The sequence below is a fragment of the Balaenoptera borealis genome, assembly GCF_965194805.1.
Source record: "Balaenoptera borealis genome assembly, chromosome: 9".
Classification (NCBI taxonomy): domain Eukaryota; kingdom Metazoa; phylum Chordata; class Mammalia; order Artiodactyla; family Balaenopteridae; genus Balaenoptera; species Balaenoptera borealis.
In genome coordinates, this window is record NC_138873.1 from 52,006,636 (window position 1) to 52,023,510 (window position 16,875).

The window sequence follows — 16,875 nt, forward strand, 5'->3', positions numbered from 1 at the left end:
TTTTTAATATTTTCTCCATCACTCTCTTAAGCCTGTAAGTCAACAAAACAGTAAATCCAGCCCTATTTGTAGCACTTGCCAATTTCCAAGGTGTAAAGATTGCCAACATGGCCAGTTTCAAGGCACCAATGTGACTTTCCTGAAAGTGGAGTTGGTAAAAGATGTGCTGCAGTATCACTCTTGTACTGTATTTCCACACAGATGCAACAGTAAAATAATTAGAAAGTGATGAGTTTTGAGTATCTATTACCTTTGTTCTTAATCTATTTAGAAAATTAATACTCTGTAAGTGTATGCACTTTAATTTTTAATAATTGCTGTGTCTAACAAACAACTTGCAATATTCCCGAAAATTTAACAGTCACCTCTTGTGAACCAATATAAGCTGCTCCACCTCCCCACTGCTCTGAGCTCTGCTATGCGCAGGATGTCTGTAAGTGTATGTTCCATATCCCCACTGTCATCTTCAGGGCTGACCCCACACCTGCTGGTGCGTAGAACTTGGCTCCCTCGCCAGTTTCTGTAAGAAACTCCATCACAGCAAGCATTCCTTGAAATGTGTGGTCTCTACTAAAGATTGTTGGAGTCATGGGGCAGAGTCAACATTCATTAAATACTTCACATGGATGGATCTGTTTTTCTGCATCCCGCTTTATCCAATGATGGTTATTTTTGTTTTCCTTTTTCTTCCTTCTGTCTCCTGGTACTCAACGGAGGATGGGCTTCACGGCTTCACTGTCTCCTCTCTCGGCTGCCCTCTGTCAGGAGGAAATTAACCCGTTCTTCTCAGCCCCACCCAGGCAGAATGGTAGCACCACCTCCGCCTCCGCCTCCGTGCACACTAACCCTAGAGCTGGGAACTGTCTCTCCTGGGGTTTTCTGTGACCACCCCCGCCCTCCGCTGCCCTCACCCCAGGGCTGGAGCAATGGTCAGGGGTGAGGCTAAGCAGTGGATCTGGGGCAGCGGTATCTGGTGAATGTTTCCTGACCAGCATTCTGAGTGTAACTCAGATATAAATGTTAGTTGGTATTTTCACTTATGCTAAGGAGTAAGAGAAATGTAAACAAGGCCAAAGGATACTGGCCCCTCCATCCCTTGCATGTTTAATCTCTCCCAAGGGAAAGGAGAAAAAGGTGTGGGTAAACCCAGAAACAGGCTGACTCCTCGGAATGGAATTAGGCCATTGGCCACAAACTTCTTGTTGTTGGAGCTGATTTGCATTTCCAACAGGCAAGTTTTTTAGACTAAAGTCTAAGGTTAAACACGGTGAGGTATTCAATTTTCCCTAACCCTGCTCCCTGAATCTCCGCAGAACCCTGAGGGAGTTTTGAGTGAAGAAAGAGGAGCCTAAAGGAGCAATGTGCCCCCAGGGAAAGCTATGGGCAGGGACGTGGACAAAGCTATCCTCGAATGGCGTGGGAGAGGAAGGAAGGGAGAGAAAACATGATTTTTAAAAAATAGAATCTGGTATATCAGTTTCCTAGGGCTGCTGTAACACAATACAACAAACTGGGTGGCTTAAACAGTGCAAATTTTTTAAAAATTTTATTTTTATTGAAATATAGTTGATTTACAATGTTGTATTAATTTCATGTTAGATATACATATATATCACTTAATATATATATATACATGTTAGATATATATGTATTACTGAATATGTGTATTCTTTTTCAGATTCTTTTCCATTATAGGTTATTATAAGATATGGAATATAGTTCCCTGTACTATATAGTAGGTCCTTGTTGTTAATCTATTTTATATATAGTAGTGTGTATCTGTTAATTCCAAACTCCTAATTTATCCCCCCCTCCTTTCTCCTTTGGTAACCATAAGTTTATTTTCTATGTCTGTGAGTCTATTTCTGTTTTGTGAATAAGTTCATTTGTATCATTTTTTTAGATTCCACATATAAGTGATATCATATGATATTTGTCTTTGATTTACTTCACTTAGTATAATAACCTTTAGGTCCATCCATGTTGCTGCAAAAGGCATTATTTCATTCTTTTTTATGGCTGGGTAATATTCTATTGTGTATATATACCACGTCTTCTTTATCTATTCATCTGTCGATGGAACAACAGAAAGTTATTGTCTCACAGTTCTGCAGGCTGGAAATCTGAGATCAAGATCAGCCAGGTTGGTTCCTTCTGAGGGCTGGGAGGGAGGATCTGTTGCTGCAGGCCTCTCTCCTAGCTTTGGGGGGCCTCCGGTGTTCTTTGGCTTGTGGATGGCATTCTCCCTGGGTCTTCACATTGTCTTCCCTCTGTACATGTTTGTCTGTGTGTCCAAATTTCCCCTTTTTATGAGGACACAGTCATATTGGTTCAGGGCCCACTCTAATGAGCTTATCTTAACTTGATCATCTGCAAAGACCCTATTTCCCAACAAGGTCACATTCACAGGTACTGGGGGTTAGGACTTCAACATCTTTTGGTGGGGAGACACACTTTAATCCATAGCATCCAGTATAATAATCTTTATCTTGTAACTAGACATTTAGTCCATTTATATTTAAAGTAATTATTGATAAATTTGGGTGTAAATCTATGTCTTATTTTCTGTATTCTATTTGTCTCACTCATTCTATGTTCCTTTTACCTGTCTTTCCTGCCTTCTTTTGGATTTTTAAGCATATAATTCTTTCTTTTCTACTTCTTGAAGTTTAAGCACTATGTTTTCTATTGTATTGCTGATTGCTCTAGAAATTACAGCATGCTTATGTACTAGAGTTTTCTAAAGTTAACCTTACCTTTGCTTCTTCCTAGATCATACAAGGACCTTAGGACACTTTAACTCCATTTATCTCCCCACTTCAGTATTACTGTCATCACACATCTTAATTCTTTTTTGCTTTTTTAATCCCTCAAAACAATTATTTTTGTTTTGTACAGTTATTTTCGTTTAGATTCACCTGCTTATTTACCACTTAAAAAAATTCTTCATTTCTTTTTGCATATCATACATTCTACCTGAAATCACTTTCCATTCCCTGTAGTACATCTTTTAGAAGTCCCTTTAATATAGATCCTCTAGTGATGAATTCTCTTAGCTTTTGTTGTCTGGAAGTACTTTTATTTCATCTTCACTTTTGGAAAAAAATATTTTTGCTGGGTGTAGAATTCTAGGTTGTTACTTTCCTTGCAGCACATTGAAGGTATTATTCCACTTATCTTCTGGGACCCATTGTTGTAAAGAACTCAGCTCTCCATCTGGCTTATGTGAGTGTTCCCTGGCAAGTTTTGTATTTTTAAGCTAATTTTAAGATTTTTTTCTTTGTCTTCGGTGTTCTACAATTTCATTCTGTTGTGTCTACCTGTGGATTTCTTTTTTATTCATCTTATTTAGAGTTTGTTGGGCTTCCTGAATCTGTGGATTAGAACTTTCATCAGATCTGGAAAATTCTTAGCCATTATCTTTTCAAATATAACCTCTGTTCCATTCTTTCTGAAACTCTAATGTTAAAACTTCTCATATTCGCATTGTCTTTTAACATTCCCTCAATAGTTTTTATCTATTTGTCTCTATGCTACTTTTTGGTGAATTTCCTCTGACATATCTTCTGGCACACTAATTCTTTCTTTAGCTATATTTAGTATGCTGTTAAATCTGTTTATTTGGTTTTTAATTTTAGTTATTGTATAGAAGTTAGATTTGGTTCTTTTACAATTTTGCTATGCTATTTTTTATAGTTTTCTGTTCTCCAGAGATATTTTCAAACTTGTTCTTTATATCTTTATACATAGTATCACACTTGCTTTTAGAATCTAAGTCTGATCATTGAAATATCTTAAGTATTTTATTTTATTTATTTATTTAACTTTATTTATTTATTTTTGGCTGCATTGGGTCTTTGTTGCCGTGCGCGGGCTTTCTCTAGTTGTGGCGAGCAGAGGCTACTCTTCGTTGTGGTGCGCGAGCTTCTCATAAGAAGAAAGAAGCGGTGGCTTCTCTTATTGTGGAACACAGGCTCTAGTCGCACGCGGGCTTCAGTAGTTGTGGCGCACAGGCTTAGTTGCTCCACGGCATGTAGGATCTTCCCAGACCAGGGCTTGAACCCGTGTCCCCTGTACTGGCAGGCGGATTCTTAACCACTGTGCCACCAGAGAAGCCCCGTTTCTGGGGTTTTACTGCTGTGTGTTTTTATTGCCCATTCTTGCTTTGGTTCCTTGCTTCCTTGTGTGTTTGGGCTGTGTTATTCACTGACTTTGAAAAATTATTTTGGGGACTTCTTTGAGACCTTTCTCCAGAGATGATTTGTGTTTGTTTTTCCAGGTAACCTGGGAGCACTGCCAGATTGGGTAATTTTTAAAATAACTTCACAACCTGAAGTTTTCTTGGTTGCCCAAGTTCTGTGAATTTGAGCTGCAAATCTGTGTGAGCTCTGGCTTGTGGCAATATCTTCCCAGGGATTCTGCACACCCCCTCCCCCAGTGTCAAGGCAACTTTCCTTAGAGTCAGGTATGGGTGGGGTAGGGCAGGACAAGTTTACAGCTAGCTTACCCTTACCCTGAGGTTGTAGCCCTTTGGGTGAGCCCTGATCCATGGCAATTCCAAGGCCTAGATTTCACCTATATTTGGGCCCAATTATCCTTTATATATTGTTAGCTCCTCCATACTTTTACTAATCTTACATTTTATCCATTGTTGGTAGTTGTTTTCAGTTGACCCAAATAACATAGTTTTCTATATTCCCAGCAACAAAACTCCAAAGAAATTTAGGATGCCACACTTCTTCTAATCAACATTCAAAATATGGCACTGACACTGGTTTTATCTCAAACTCTTTAATGTTTTCAGAAATAGTCTAATGCAAGGTACATACACAACATTACGAGTTGGAATAGAACTTAGAAACCAACAAGCTGGGATTTCGCAGGTGGTCCAGTGGTTAAGACTCCGTGCTTCCACTGCAGGGGGCACGGGTTCGATCCCTGGTCCGGGAACTAAGATCCCGTATGCTGAGTGGCAAGGCCAAAAAAAAAAAAAAAAAAAAAAAACCAACAACCCTACCCGCATTAATGGCTTTGGAAGATGAAGCCCAGAGGCATTGAATGGGTTGCTCAGAGTCCCATGTGAGTCAGGGGCAAAACCAGGATTAGAACCCCAGCCCTCTCTGAGTCCCGTGTTCTCACCACTCCCTGCAGCTCATTGGGCAATGTGAAATCATGTCAGTTCTCAGTGTTCATTTCCCAGATGAGGAAATGTGGATGCTCGACTTCTTTTTCACGTCCTCTCCCAGAAGTTCTGCATAGAATGTTTCCTGTCATATTCTGAAGTTTTACTGCTTGAGTATTAGAGGAGGAATGTTTTGAACCTTAGACACAAGCCAGTATTATGGCTTCCCCAAAGTTAACTAAATGAGCAACAAGTAAAATGCTAATGTTTTAAACTAATGTAATAAAAATATACTATCAAAACAAAGTTTATGTGAATAAATCTAGAAGTTATCTTTGATTTTGCACTTTCTCTCTCTAGTCACCTTAATTTCACCTCCAAAGTACACCTGAATCCAACCAATTCTTTCTGTCTTCACTACTTTCACCCTAGTTCAGCCACCTATGCCTCTTGCCTGGACCATATGATAACCTCCTCACTAGTATTCTTTTCTCTGTTTCGCCTCTCCCCATCCATTCTCTGTATAGCAGCCATACTTAATTTTATAAAATAAAAGCTGGGTTGTGTCTTTCTCTGCTTAAAATTCTCTGATTGTTTCCATAACTCTTAGAATAAAATCCAAACTTTTTAATCTGCCTGTATTTATTTACTAGGAGTGCTATAACAAAGTACCACAAACTGGGTGTCTTAAAACAACAGTTCTGGAGGCTAGAAGTCCAAAATCAAGGTGTTGGAAGGGCCATGCTCTCTCTGAAGGTTCTAGGGTAGGATCCTTCCTTGACTCTTCCTAGCTTCTAGTGGTTGCCTGCAATCCTTGGTGTTCCTTGGTTGTAGACATATCACTCCAATTTCTGCCTCCATTGTCACATGGGATTCTCCCTGTGTGTTTGTGTCTGTGTCCAAATTTCCCTCTTCTTATAAGGACACCAGTCATTGGTGTTAGGGCCCACTCTAATCCAGTATGGCCTCATCTTAACTTGATTACATCTGCAAATACCCTATTTCCAAGTCAAGTCCCATTCACAGGTACTGGGAGTTAGGACTTGAACATGTCTTTTTTGAGAGGGACACAATTCAATCTACAACACTGACTTAGAAAGCCCTCATGATTGGGCCCTGACCACCTAGCTAACCTCATCTTGCATCCTTCTGCCTCTTGCTCATAATTCCAGCCACTCTGGCTTCCTGGTTCTTTGAAGAAGCCAAGCTTTAGGAGGCTTACACTGACCACTCTGTCTTCTTCGAAAGTTCTTTCCTTAGCCTCTCTCTCTTTTTTTTTTTTAATAAATGTATTTATTTTGTTTATTTAATTTTTGGCCACATTGGGTCTTTGTTGCTGCGTGTAGGCTTTCTCTAGTTGTGGCGAGTGGGGGCTACTCTTCGTTGCGGTGCGCGGGCTTCTCATTGCGGTGGCTTCTCTTGTTGCAGAGCATGGGCTGTAGGTGCGTGGGCTTCAGTAGTAGTTGTGGCATGCAGGATCAGTAGTTGCGGCTCGTGGGCTCTAGAGCGCAGGCTCAGTAGTTGTGGCACACGGGCTTAGTTGCTCCGCAGCATGTGGGATTTTCCCGCACCAGGGCTCGAACCCGTGTCCCCTGCATTGGCAGGCGGATTCTTAACCACTGAGCCACCAGGGAAGCCCTCAGCCTCCCTCTTGTCATTCAGGTCTTGATGTAGGTGTCACCTCCTTATCAGCTACCCTAGTCACCTGGTCCCTTTTTATCACATCCCCATATTTTACTTCTCAGAGTAGTACTTATCACAATTTGACATTTTTGTTGTGTTTCTTATTTGTTTCCTCCACTATGATATTACCTCATCAAGAACAATGACCTTATTTCCTCCATTTACAGATGTATCCTCAGCACTTACAACAGTTTCCTGCACACAGTAGGTGCTCAATAAATATTTTTTGAGTAAATGACTGCCTCATGGAATGAATTTTTTTCCCTTTTTAAACTTAGCTTAAATGATGCAACTTGGAAAGGGCAGCTCCTGCCTAAGCAATACTTAACGTACTGGGAACATTTCTTAAAGGGAATCATGTGCAATGTGTAAGGTAGGAGGGTGGGTCTTCAAAGATTTGGGAAGATGTGATCCCAAGTGGGTAAGTGTAGAAAATGTAGATGGGTCCTAGAAGAAAGATGGGCAATTTCCCTTTCCTGCCATGGCTACATGAACAAGAAACTTGGAACTCATTTGTATTTCTGGAATTTCTAATAATAAAATTATAATAGTAGCAGCAATAATGATCAGAAACACTTATTGAGTTCTCATTTTGCACTAGCCCTATGCTAAATGTTTACACTTCATTCTTGTCACATCCTTGTGAGAAGGTGCTGTTATCCTTACCTTACAGATGAGGAAAGGTAGGCTCTGAAAGGCTAAGTAGCGAGACTTAGGACAGGGTTAGTGAGTGACTGAGCTGAGCTTTGAACCCAGACCCAAAAGCTAGTGCTCCATTGTATGTGCCCACTGCTATCCTGAACTTATTTTAGTTTTGCTTTGCTGCTTCATCCTCTGCTGATGTGCAGGCAGGCTCTACACATCTCTATACTCCCCCAACCACATTCTGTATCCTTCATTTACCAACCTCTTGTTGTCAATCTAAGAAATACTCTTTAGTCAGTACTTCTGTTTCTCCACACTTGCGTATTTCTAGAAAAATACTTGAATTTTACATCAGCTGATCCCTTCTTCTTTAGTGTGCCCTGGCCACACATCTCAGTTTGCAGACAAATCCCCCCCCCCCAACTCTTTGCAGTGATTTTCTAGCAAATGTCTTAGAGAAGGCCTTCCCCTGAAGACAGCGGGAGCAAGAAACTCTCCAGGCCCATATTTTGGATCTGTGAATGGAAAAGAAAGATGAGCTGATCCCAGCTTCCCCAGCCCCTTTGGTGAGACTCCAGCTGGCAGGGGCCGCCTCTACCCCTCTGCTTCATCCCACCATGATGCTTTAAGAAGGCAAAGCACAGCCATTGGCAACCATGCCCTGGATGAGGAGTCGCCATACCCATTTGATTGAGGTTTTGAATTTCAGGTAAAGATGCCAACTTTGCCAGCATCCGCACAGGGCTGTTGGCTTTGAAGGCCAAGGATCAGCTCCTGCATGTCAGAGCAAGGTATCCTGGGCAGCAAATTTTCTTCCAGTCTTATGCAGCCAAGAAAGAGGCCTCTCCTCCCTCCTTCCTCTTTATTTTACGTAGTTTATTCTGCCAGATTCTGTTTTGAATATTTTTAAAATAAACTATATATTAGAACAGTTTTAGGTTTAGAGAAGTGTTGCAAATATACAGAGGATTCTCATATACCCGACACCTAGTTCCTCCTATTGTTAACGTCTTACATTATTATGGTACATTTGTCACAGCTAGTGAACCAATAATAATACATTATTGTTAAATAAGGTCCATCTTTTATTGAAATTCATTAGTTTTTCCCTATTTTGTTCGAGAATCCATCCAGGATACCTCATCACATTTAGTCATCATGTCTCCTTAGGCTCCTCTGGGCTGTGAAAATTTCTTAGACTTTTCTTATTTTTGATGACATTGGCAGTTTTGCGGAGTATTGGTCAAGTATTCTATAAAATGTTCTGCAACTTGGGTTTTTTGAAGTTTATCCCATGATTAGAAGGGATTCATGGATTTTTGGAAAGAAGATCTCAGAGGTAAGGTGCCATTCCCATCACATCATATCAAGGGTGCGAACTATCGACATGGTTTATCACTGTGGATGGTGATCTGGATCCCCTGGCTGAGGTGGTGTTTGACCAGTTTATCCACTGTAAAGTTACTTTTCCCCCCATTCCCATACTGTCCTCTTTGGAAGGAAGTCACTATGTGTGGCCCACACTTAAGGAGGAGGAGTTATACTCCACAATAAAATATTTGGAATTTTTATACATGGGAGATCTGTCTATTCTCCTCATGTATTTACTTAGTCAGTCACTCATTTATGTGAGTATGGAGTCATGGATATTCACTGTATACTTTAAATTATAATCCACTACTACCTTCTTTATCTGTTGTTCATGTTGCTCCAGGTTTGGCCATTGAAAGCTCTTTCAGTTGACTCCCGTGTCCCTATGACCTACCCCTCTCCCTTTTCTAGGTTAGCTTACTTTTGATTCATTCTTTATATTAAGCAATGAGATAGAAATTTCAGAATGCTGAGTCAAAGGATATTCCTACTGATGATTTATCCTCTTACCAAAAGGATATTTTTAAAAAGTCATATACCACCCACAGCTGCATGAGATTCCTTCTTTGTTCAAAAGTCCCAGAAGTTGTTTTACAGACTGAATGAATATGTAAGGTTTTTCCTGAAACCAGCTGACTTATTCTAATCCCTTTAATTGCTTCACCTGGGCAGAAATTATGGGCAGAGGTAACAGCCAACTATATTATTTCATTGGAGTTGGGTTCAATGGACAGATTCCCCTCTAATAAATATTAAAATAGTGAGCAAGTATTAAAGTTAGGGTCATTATGAAGTTTACATGAACAGTAAACAGTGTCTGCTATCTAAGTCTTAGCTGCCGTCATCCTCCTCCTCCTCACCATCCATCTCATCATCATCATTGTCATTTTTCTTGGGAAAGATCACACGGATCTTTGTGTAATTTACTTAAAGAACACAGGGGGGAAAATGACGACTTACTAATCCTGTTTATTTCCCCCCACCAACATCGTTATCTGTATGTTGGGCATTGAAGGGCTTTAAGCCTGTAAAGGAGGATTTAGCCAAGGTTCTTCCAGAGCCTGCTGCCCACAGTCCTTGGAGACTGTCACCACCAGCCTCTCCATCACAAGCTGTACCTTCCTAGAGATACCATTCCTAGAGAGACCACCAGGGGAACCCTTGGTGCATGACCTGGGAGAACAGGCAGGGTGGCCGCAGCCCTCTTCACACTTGGCAGATGAGGAAACCCTGCCATAGTCATGGTGACTGAGTCACAGGAGGTTTCCCATCTACTCTGTCCCACCACTGATGTTTCTTTTAAATTATTTTTATAATACTTAGTATGGTATTGCTACATGATGAGCCTTTTAATTTTTTCAAATGCTAAACTCAAATTAAGATGAACTATCTATTGTTAATTGCTGCTTCTGATTAACACAGGATCTCTAGCAAGAACCCCAGACTCTGCACACATACAGCCTTGTGTAGCCAACATGCTCACTTTTGGCCTGTCTCCTTTTAAGTTCATTTCAGTTAATTTAAATTCATTTCCGCACATCCCACTGTGCCCTCAACGCTGCTCAGCAGCCACATTCCATTGCCCCCACGGCCTCCCACCCTCCTAGTTCATTAACCCACCCTCCTCCACCCTCGCACACAGCTTCCAGCATCACTGAGCAATTAGAAGCCATTGCAGAAGGCCTTCTGTAAGCTCCCACCTCCACATCCACTCAAATCCAGAGCCTCATATTCCTCCTTCCTTCCTACTGCAGTAGATGAAAAGTCCTTGTTTCTTTCTAAGGCCATAGCCCAGTTCATTAAATCTCATCCTCTCTCACCTGTTCAGAGTCTCAATGCCAGCAGTTCTCCACACACTCCCCTGTATCATCAATTTTTCCCTCTCTACTGGGCTATTTCCACCAGCATTAGAACATATTTCCCCCTTCTCAAAAACAACAACAAAAAATCTTTTAAAAATTAAAAAAAATAGGGCTTCCCTGGTGTTGCAGTGGTTAAGAATCTGCCTGCCAATGCAAGGGACATGGGTTTGAGCCCTGGTGTGGGAAGATCCCACATGCTGCGGAACAACTGAGCCCGTGCACCACAACTACTGAGACTATGCTCTAGAGCCCGCGAGCCACAACTACTGAAGCCTGCGTGCCTAGAGCCCGTGCTCCGCAACAAGAGAAGCCACCGCAATGAGAAGCCCACGCACTGCAATGAAGAGTAGCTCCCGCTTGCCGTGACTAAAGAAAGCCCGCGTGCAGCAACGAAGACCCAATGCAGCCAAAAATAAAAATAAAATAAATAAATTAAAAAAAATTTTTTTTAAGTAATTGTGATAAAAACCACATGCATAAAATTTATCATCATAACCATTTCTAAGTGTACAGTACAGTAGTTTAAGTATATTCACATCGCTGTGCATCCAACTTCCAGAACGTCTTCACCTTGCAAAACTGATACTCTATACTCATTAAGCAACGACTCTCCCTTTCCCCCTCCCCCCATCCCTTAGCAGCCACCATTCTTCTTTCTGTTTAAGTGCATTTGACTACTCTAGGTCCCTCATATAAGTGGACTCATACAGTAGTTGTCTTTTTGTACCTGGCTTATCTCACTTAGCATAATGTCCTCAAGTTTCATCCATGTCATAGCATGTGTCAGAATTTTCTTCCTTTTTAAGGTTGAATAATATTTCCTTGTATGTATATACCACATTTTGTTTATCCATTCATCTGCTGATGGACATTTGTAGTTGCTTCCACAATGACCATTATGAATAATACTGCTATGAACATGAGTGTACAAATATCTCTTGGAGACACTGCTTTTAATTCTTTTAGAAGTGCAATTTCTGAGTAATTCTATTTTTAATTTTTTGAGGAATGCACCGTTTTACATTCCCACCCATAGTGCACAAGGGTTGCAGTTTCTCCACATCCTCATCAACATGTGTTATTTTTAATTTTATTTTATTTTACAGTAGCCATCCTAATGGGTGTGAGGTGGTATCTCATTATGGAGCAAAAATCTTTCAGTCCTACTTTTCCTGCTGCTATGGCTAATTGGCCACTCCTTTTTAAGACAAGACTCCTTGTAAGAGTTGGCTTTACTTCCTGATCCAGTGCCTCTCTTCCCACTATTTCTTTAGCTTATTCCAATCAGGTTCTTATCCCATCTACTGCACCACAGCCTCTCTTGTCAAAAAGTTGCTACGTGGCCACTTCTGGTCCTCCTTGTCTGACCGAGCATTTGACATGGTTGGTCACTCTCTTCTCCATGAGACACTTTCTCCATCTTTCCCTACAGTGCCACGCTTTCCTGCTTTTCTTTCTACCCCACTGGATATAGTTCCTGGTTTCTTTTGCTGGTCACCCCTCTCTCTCCGACTTCTTCATGTTGGAGTCTTTCAGCGCTCAATGAATGGATCCTCCTCTTCTCCACCTACCCTCAATTCTCTGATGATCTCATTCATTATCATGGCCTTAAATATCAACTCACTACTTATGATTCCAAAATTAGATCTCCGTTTAGACTTTCCCCCAGAACTCCATAGTCCAGTATATGTACCTGCCTACTTACCATCTCTTCTTGGATCTAAGCATCTTAAACCTGACATGTCCAAAATCAACCCCTGACCTTCCCTCGTTGTCTCCACTCTCCCCTCCTCCTTCCCCCACCTGAAAACTCCCTGGCCCAAACCCTCGGAGTCATCCTTGACTTCTTTCTTTTTCTCTCACACACTACATCCAGTGTGTCAGAACGTCCTTCTGGTTCCATCTTCAAAATCTGTCCAGAATCTGTCCCCTTCTCTTCACCTCCACTGCTCTCACCCTGATCCAACCTACTATCGTCGCTCATCTACTCTAGATTAGTGGTCCTCTCACTTTTGCTCCTTTCATCTCTTCTCAATACAACAGTCAGAAAGATTGTTGAAAATGTCAGTTTAGATTCGGTAGTTTCTCTGCTCAGAAGAGCTCAGAGCAAAAGTCAAAGAACTTACAGTGTTTTGCAAAGCCCCGTGGTTTTACCACCTCTCCAATCTCACTCTTGCCTCCTTAATGTTGCACAAACACTCCAGGCATGCTCTGCCTCAGGACCTTTGCAGTTGGTATTCTCATTCACTGGAATGTTTTTCCCTTAAACACTGGTATGACTTAAATGAATGAATGTAGAACGGTTGGATAACTAGCAGTAGGAATACTATTTCTCCATGACTACTATTATTATTACATCCTAAAAATCCAGGAATCAAGTTAGGATATGGATGGGGATTGCATATACATTAACAACAGAATGTCCACCCTTGCTACTCAAAGTGTGGTCCATGGACCACCAACATCAGCATCAGCCTTTGATGGTCTCCACTGCAGGAAATAAACCCTGAGAAGCATGTCACCTTTTGGAAGAATGGCTCCTGCTGTCTCCTCTAGCAGGACCCAGTGATCTTTGTGAACAGAAAACTCAGCAGAGTGAGCAAAGCTTCAGGATTGGTCACTGGGCGGCTGTCAGGAAAGACCTGTCCACAGGAACCTCAGGAGCACAGGGGCTCAGGCTGGGAACTGTCCCCCACCCTGCATCCTGCGCTCAGGAGGCTTATAGGCTGCAATTCCTCACACCTCTGTGTGTCCCACACCCGCTGCCTGACACAGTCATTTCCTGGGTGGCTCCACTGTAAGGACGGGGTGAAGAGCTGACCTCTGGGTGTGAGCCAAACTCGAATCTTGATCATGAACTTGAATCTGAAGTTCAGCCCCCAAAGCTGCACAATAGAAAGGTGTGGAAGAATGACAGAGTAGCAGTGGTTAACTGAGCCCAGGAAGGATCCTGGGAAAGTGTAGAGAGCATCTCCAGATTTTCATTGACTCCCTGGGTTCTCTCTTGCAGCTCAAGTCTCGGGTTCTCATGACGCCTTTAGCCCTCTCACCCCCGCGGAGCACGCCGGAGCCGGACCTCAGCTCCATCCCTCAGGATGCAGCCACCATACCCAGCTTGGCAGCGCCACAGGCTCTCACAGGTAGGTGAGGCGAATGAACTCCAAGGCTGGGATGGCCTGCCCGCCAGCTAAAGTTACTTTGTGAACTAGAGAGCTGCCACTGAGGTCGCTCAAATGAAGGATTCAGTGTGTCAGTTGGACAGTAGATAGGATGACCAAATTCTCTGAGAACAGGAGTTTAGTGTCTCACAGCGTGGATTATTTAAAATTGGTTTTCAATGCATCTTGGGTTCAGCTGGTTGCTGTGGGTGGGTGGAGGCTCGAAAGAGTGGTTGGCAGCCCAGACTTTTATCTTCAGAGCCACGTTTACTTTGCACCAACAGCGAGCCTGCTCACCTTGAAGAGTTTCTATCCCTGTGTTTGTACTTCCAGATCTCCTAAGGATCCTAATGCCCCTCAGTCCCACCCAGTGCCTTCCAATCCAGTTCAGGGTGAAGCTCGGCCCAGTCTCTCTCATGGGGCATCCACCAACCAACAGTTCCATCTTAAGAGTAACAGCAGTCGGATGGTGTCTCTCTGTCTCTCTGTCTCTCTCTCTCTCTCACACACACACACACACACACATACACACACACAACACACACACACACACATACACATACACATCCATAGTTGCCCCTCATCACAAACCATCCCCAGCCCCATCCCACTTAAATCCCTCAGTGCCCTCCTGATGCTGTTAGGTAAAGACCAAATTTTGTAGTATGGCCAACAAGGCCCTGCTCTTAGTCTTTAGGGCCCACCATAGGATCGTAACATATTCTCTTTCCTTCTTCTGGAATGATCTTTCCTCTGGGGTCAACCTATTCCTCCCTTGTACCTCAGCTCAGGTACCTCCCTCCAGAAACCCTTCACTGACTTTCCTGCCAAAGTTCCCAAGACGGGCTCTCCTAGCATCTCCCTAATGTTTCTCACAGCCAAGGTCCCACATCACTTCCTGTGATTCTCTGAGTAGGTCTGTCTCCCCTTCTGGGCCCTAAGTTCTCTGAAGTCAGGGATTGTGTAGATTTTCTCGGTAGGGCCTAGCACACTGCCTGGCATGAAGGTCCCTTAGCAATTAGATTTTCCTTAATCATGTGGGATTAGTCGAAGAAGGAAGCCTGGTAGAGTGAAAAGAGCACAGGCCATGACATCAGAAAGACGTTAGTTAAAATCCCTATTGCACCATTAATTACACTTTCTGAGCAGCCACTAACCACTTTTAACCTCAGTTTCTTCTTTAGTAGAGGAAGTAATAATATTTAATTCTCAGGCTTATCTTGAGAATCAAACAAGATAAAGGATAAACAGTGCCTGGAATATAGTAGGTGCTCAATAAAAACTAATTTTCTTCAACCTTGTTGTTACTGTTTAATCCTTCCAAAGTCCTATTGGTCTCCTCTTAAAGTCCCTCTTTAACACTCCTCTGCACTAGTGGCCCCCAGGGTAAGATGCTCATACCTGGGCTGGGGGCAGGGGGAGACATAAGAGGAGTCATTAACATGTGGAAGAAAATATGACACCTACTATTAATATTTCTTTTTATCTCATCCTTTAAATTTTTCTATTTTTTGGTTACATCTTTAAAATGTATGTAATACATTAATACAGTTGAGAATGTATATAATCTATAAATAAATAAACACATGTTGGGGCATGTGCTAAAAATTTTTTTACCAATGGGGTATATTAGTTTAAAAGTGTGGGGACCATTGGTTGGGCTCACCTAAATGGACTGCTGAGTGTTCATTATCCTGAGATTGTAAACAGAATTCTCTTTAGAATTTCATCGAATATATAGTCTTTGGAGTAATTAGCAACATGTTGATTTTTTAAATTACTGAAGGTTAACAAAAAAAATGGCAAACATTATATACAGCTTGATAGCTTCCTGGGAGGAGAAGGGAAGATTTTGTGTATGTTCCCAGCACATAAATACATTTGTATACATGGTCCACAATTGTCCATAACTGTCTACAATTCAGATTTGAGTACCTCGGAGGGGACGTGCCTATTTCTTCCCAACCAGGAGGCCTTTCTGAGAGCAAGCCCTGGCAGCTGGAGGTGATTGACTGTATTGCCTCTTTTACTTCTTAAGTTGGGAAGAACTGGTCCCACTTTGGCCTTTGCTTTCCCAAGACCGGGGCCAAGGGGACACGGCTGAGGCATCCCCAGTGTGCACGGGAGCCACCCCTGGCCTGATGTGCTTCGATGCTGAGGGCTTGGTGGGTCTGTTTCCACAGTCTGCCTCTACATCAACAAGCAAGCCAACGCAGGGCCGTACCTGGAGAGGAGGAAAGTACAGCAGCTCCCCGAGCACTTTGGGCCCGAGAGGCCGTCGGCTGTCCTGCAGCAGGCCGTGCAAGCGTGCATCGACTGTGCCCACCAGCAGAAGCTGGTCTTCTCCCTGGTCAAGCAGGGCTACGGTGGTGAGATGGTGTCAGGTAAAGCCCTGGAGCAGGCTGTATGAGGAGGGCCGTGGGTGTGGCTCCAAAGAGGAAAATAGCTGTAATCAGGCTTAGGGAACTGTGGCCAGGGTCTGTCCCCATCTTCTGGGCTCCAGGGTCCTTAAATGAGCCTGTGTGCCGAAGGTGTCTCTTGGGGCTTGAGGAGAAGATACTTCCAGATCTGGATAAGAAGACTGGACATCTGAATCCTCTCCCTTGACTTGCCTCTTTCACCTCCCACTTCCAACCCATCAATAAATCCTATTGTTCTAACTGCAGAATATATCCAGAATCCTTTCAGAATCAACTTCAAAATATATCCAGAATCCTTTCACAATTCTGGTTCTTTCAAAATCTAAGTCAGATCATGCCCCTCCTTTTCTCCAAACCCTCAATGGCTCCCATGTCACTCTGAGAAAAAGCCCACATCCTTACAGGGGCCCCCAGGTCCTATGTGACCTGGTCCTGGGAACTTCCTTGATCTCCTGGGCACTTCTATTGAGTCCCAAACTCTGCTCTGGCCACAGTGGCTTCATTCCTGTGTCCTCCAACCATGCTCCTCCTGCCTCAGGGCCTTTGCACCTGCTTGTCTCTCTTTCTGGAATGCTCTTTCCCCAACTGTCCACATGACTTGCTCCTGGAGTTCC

General features: G+C 42.7%; 1 protein-coding gene across 1 annotated transcript in view; it reads left to right on the top strand.

Annotated features, from left to right (window-relative positions):
- SCML4 (Scm polycomb group protein like 4) overlaps positions 1-16,875 on the top strand; it is a 124,722-nt gene that overhangs the window by 71,782 nt on the left and 36,065 nt on the right. Inside the window, 2 exon segments of the mRNA XM_082404807.1 lie at positions 13,694-13,823; positions 16,025-16,225. Coding sequence (XP_082260933.1) covers positions 13,694-13,823; positions 16,025-16,225 — 331 coding nt within the window.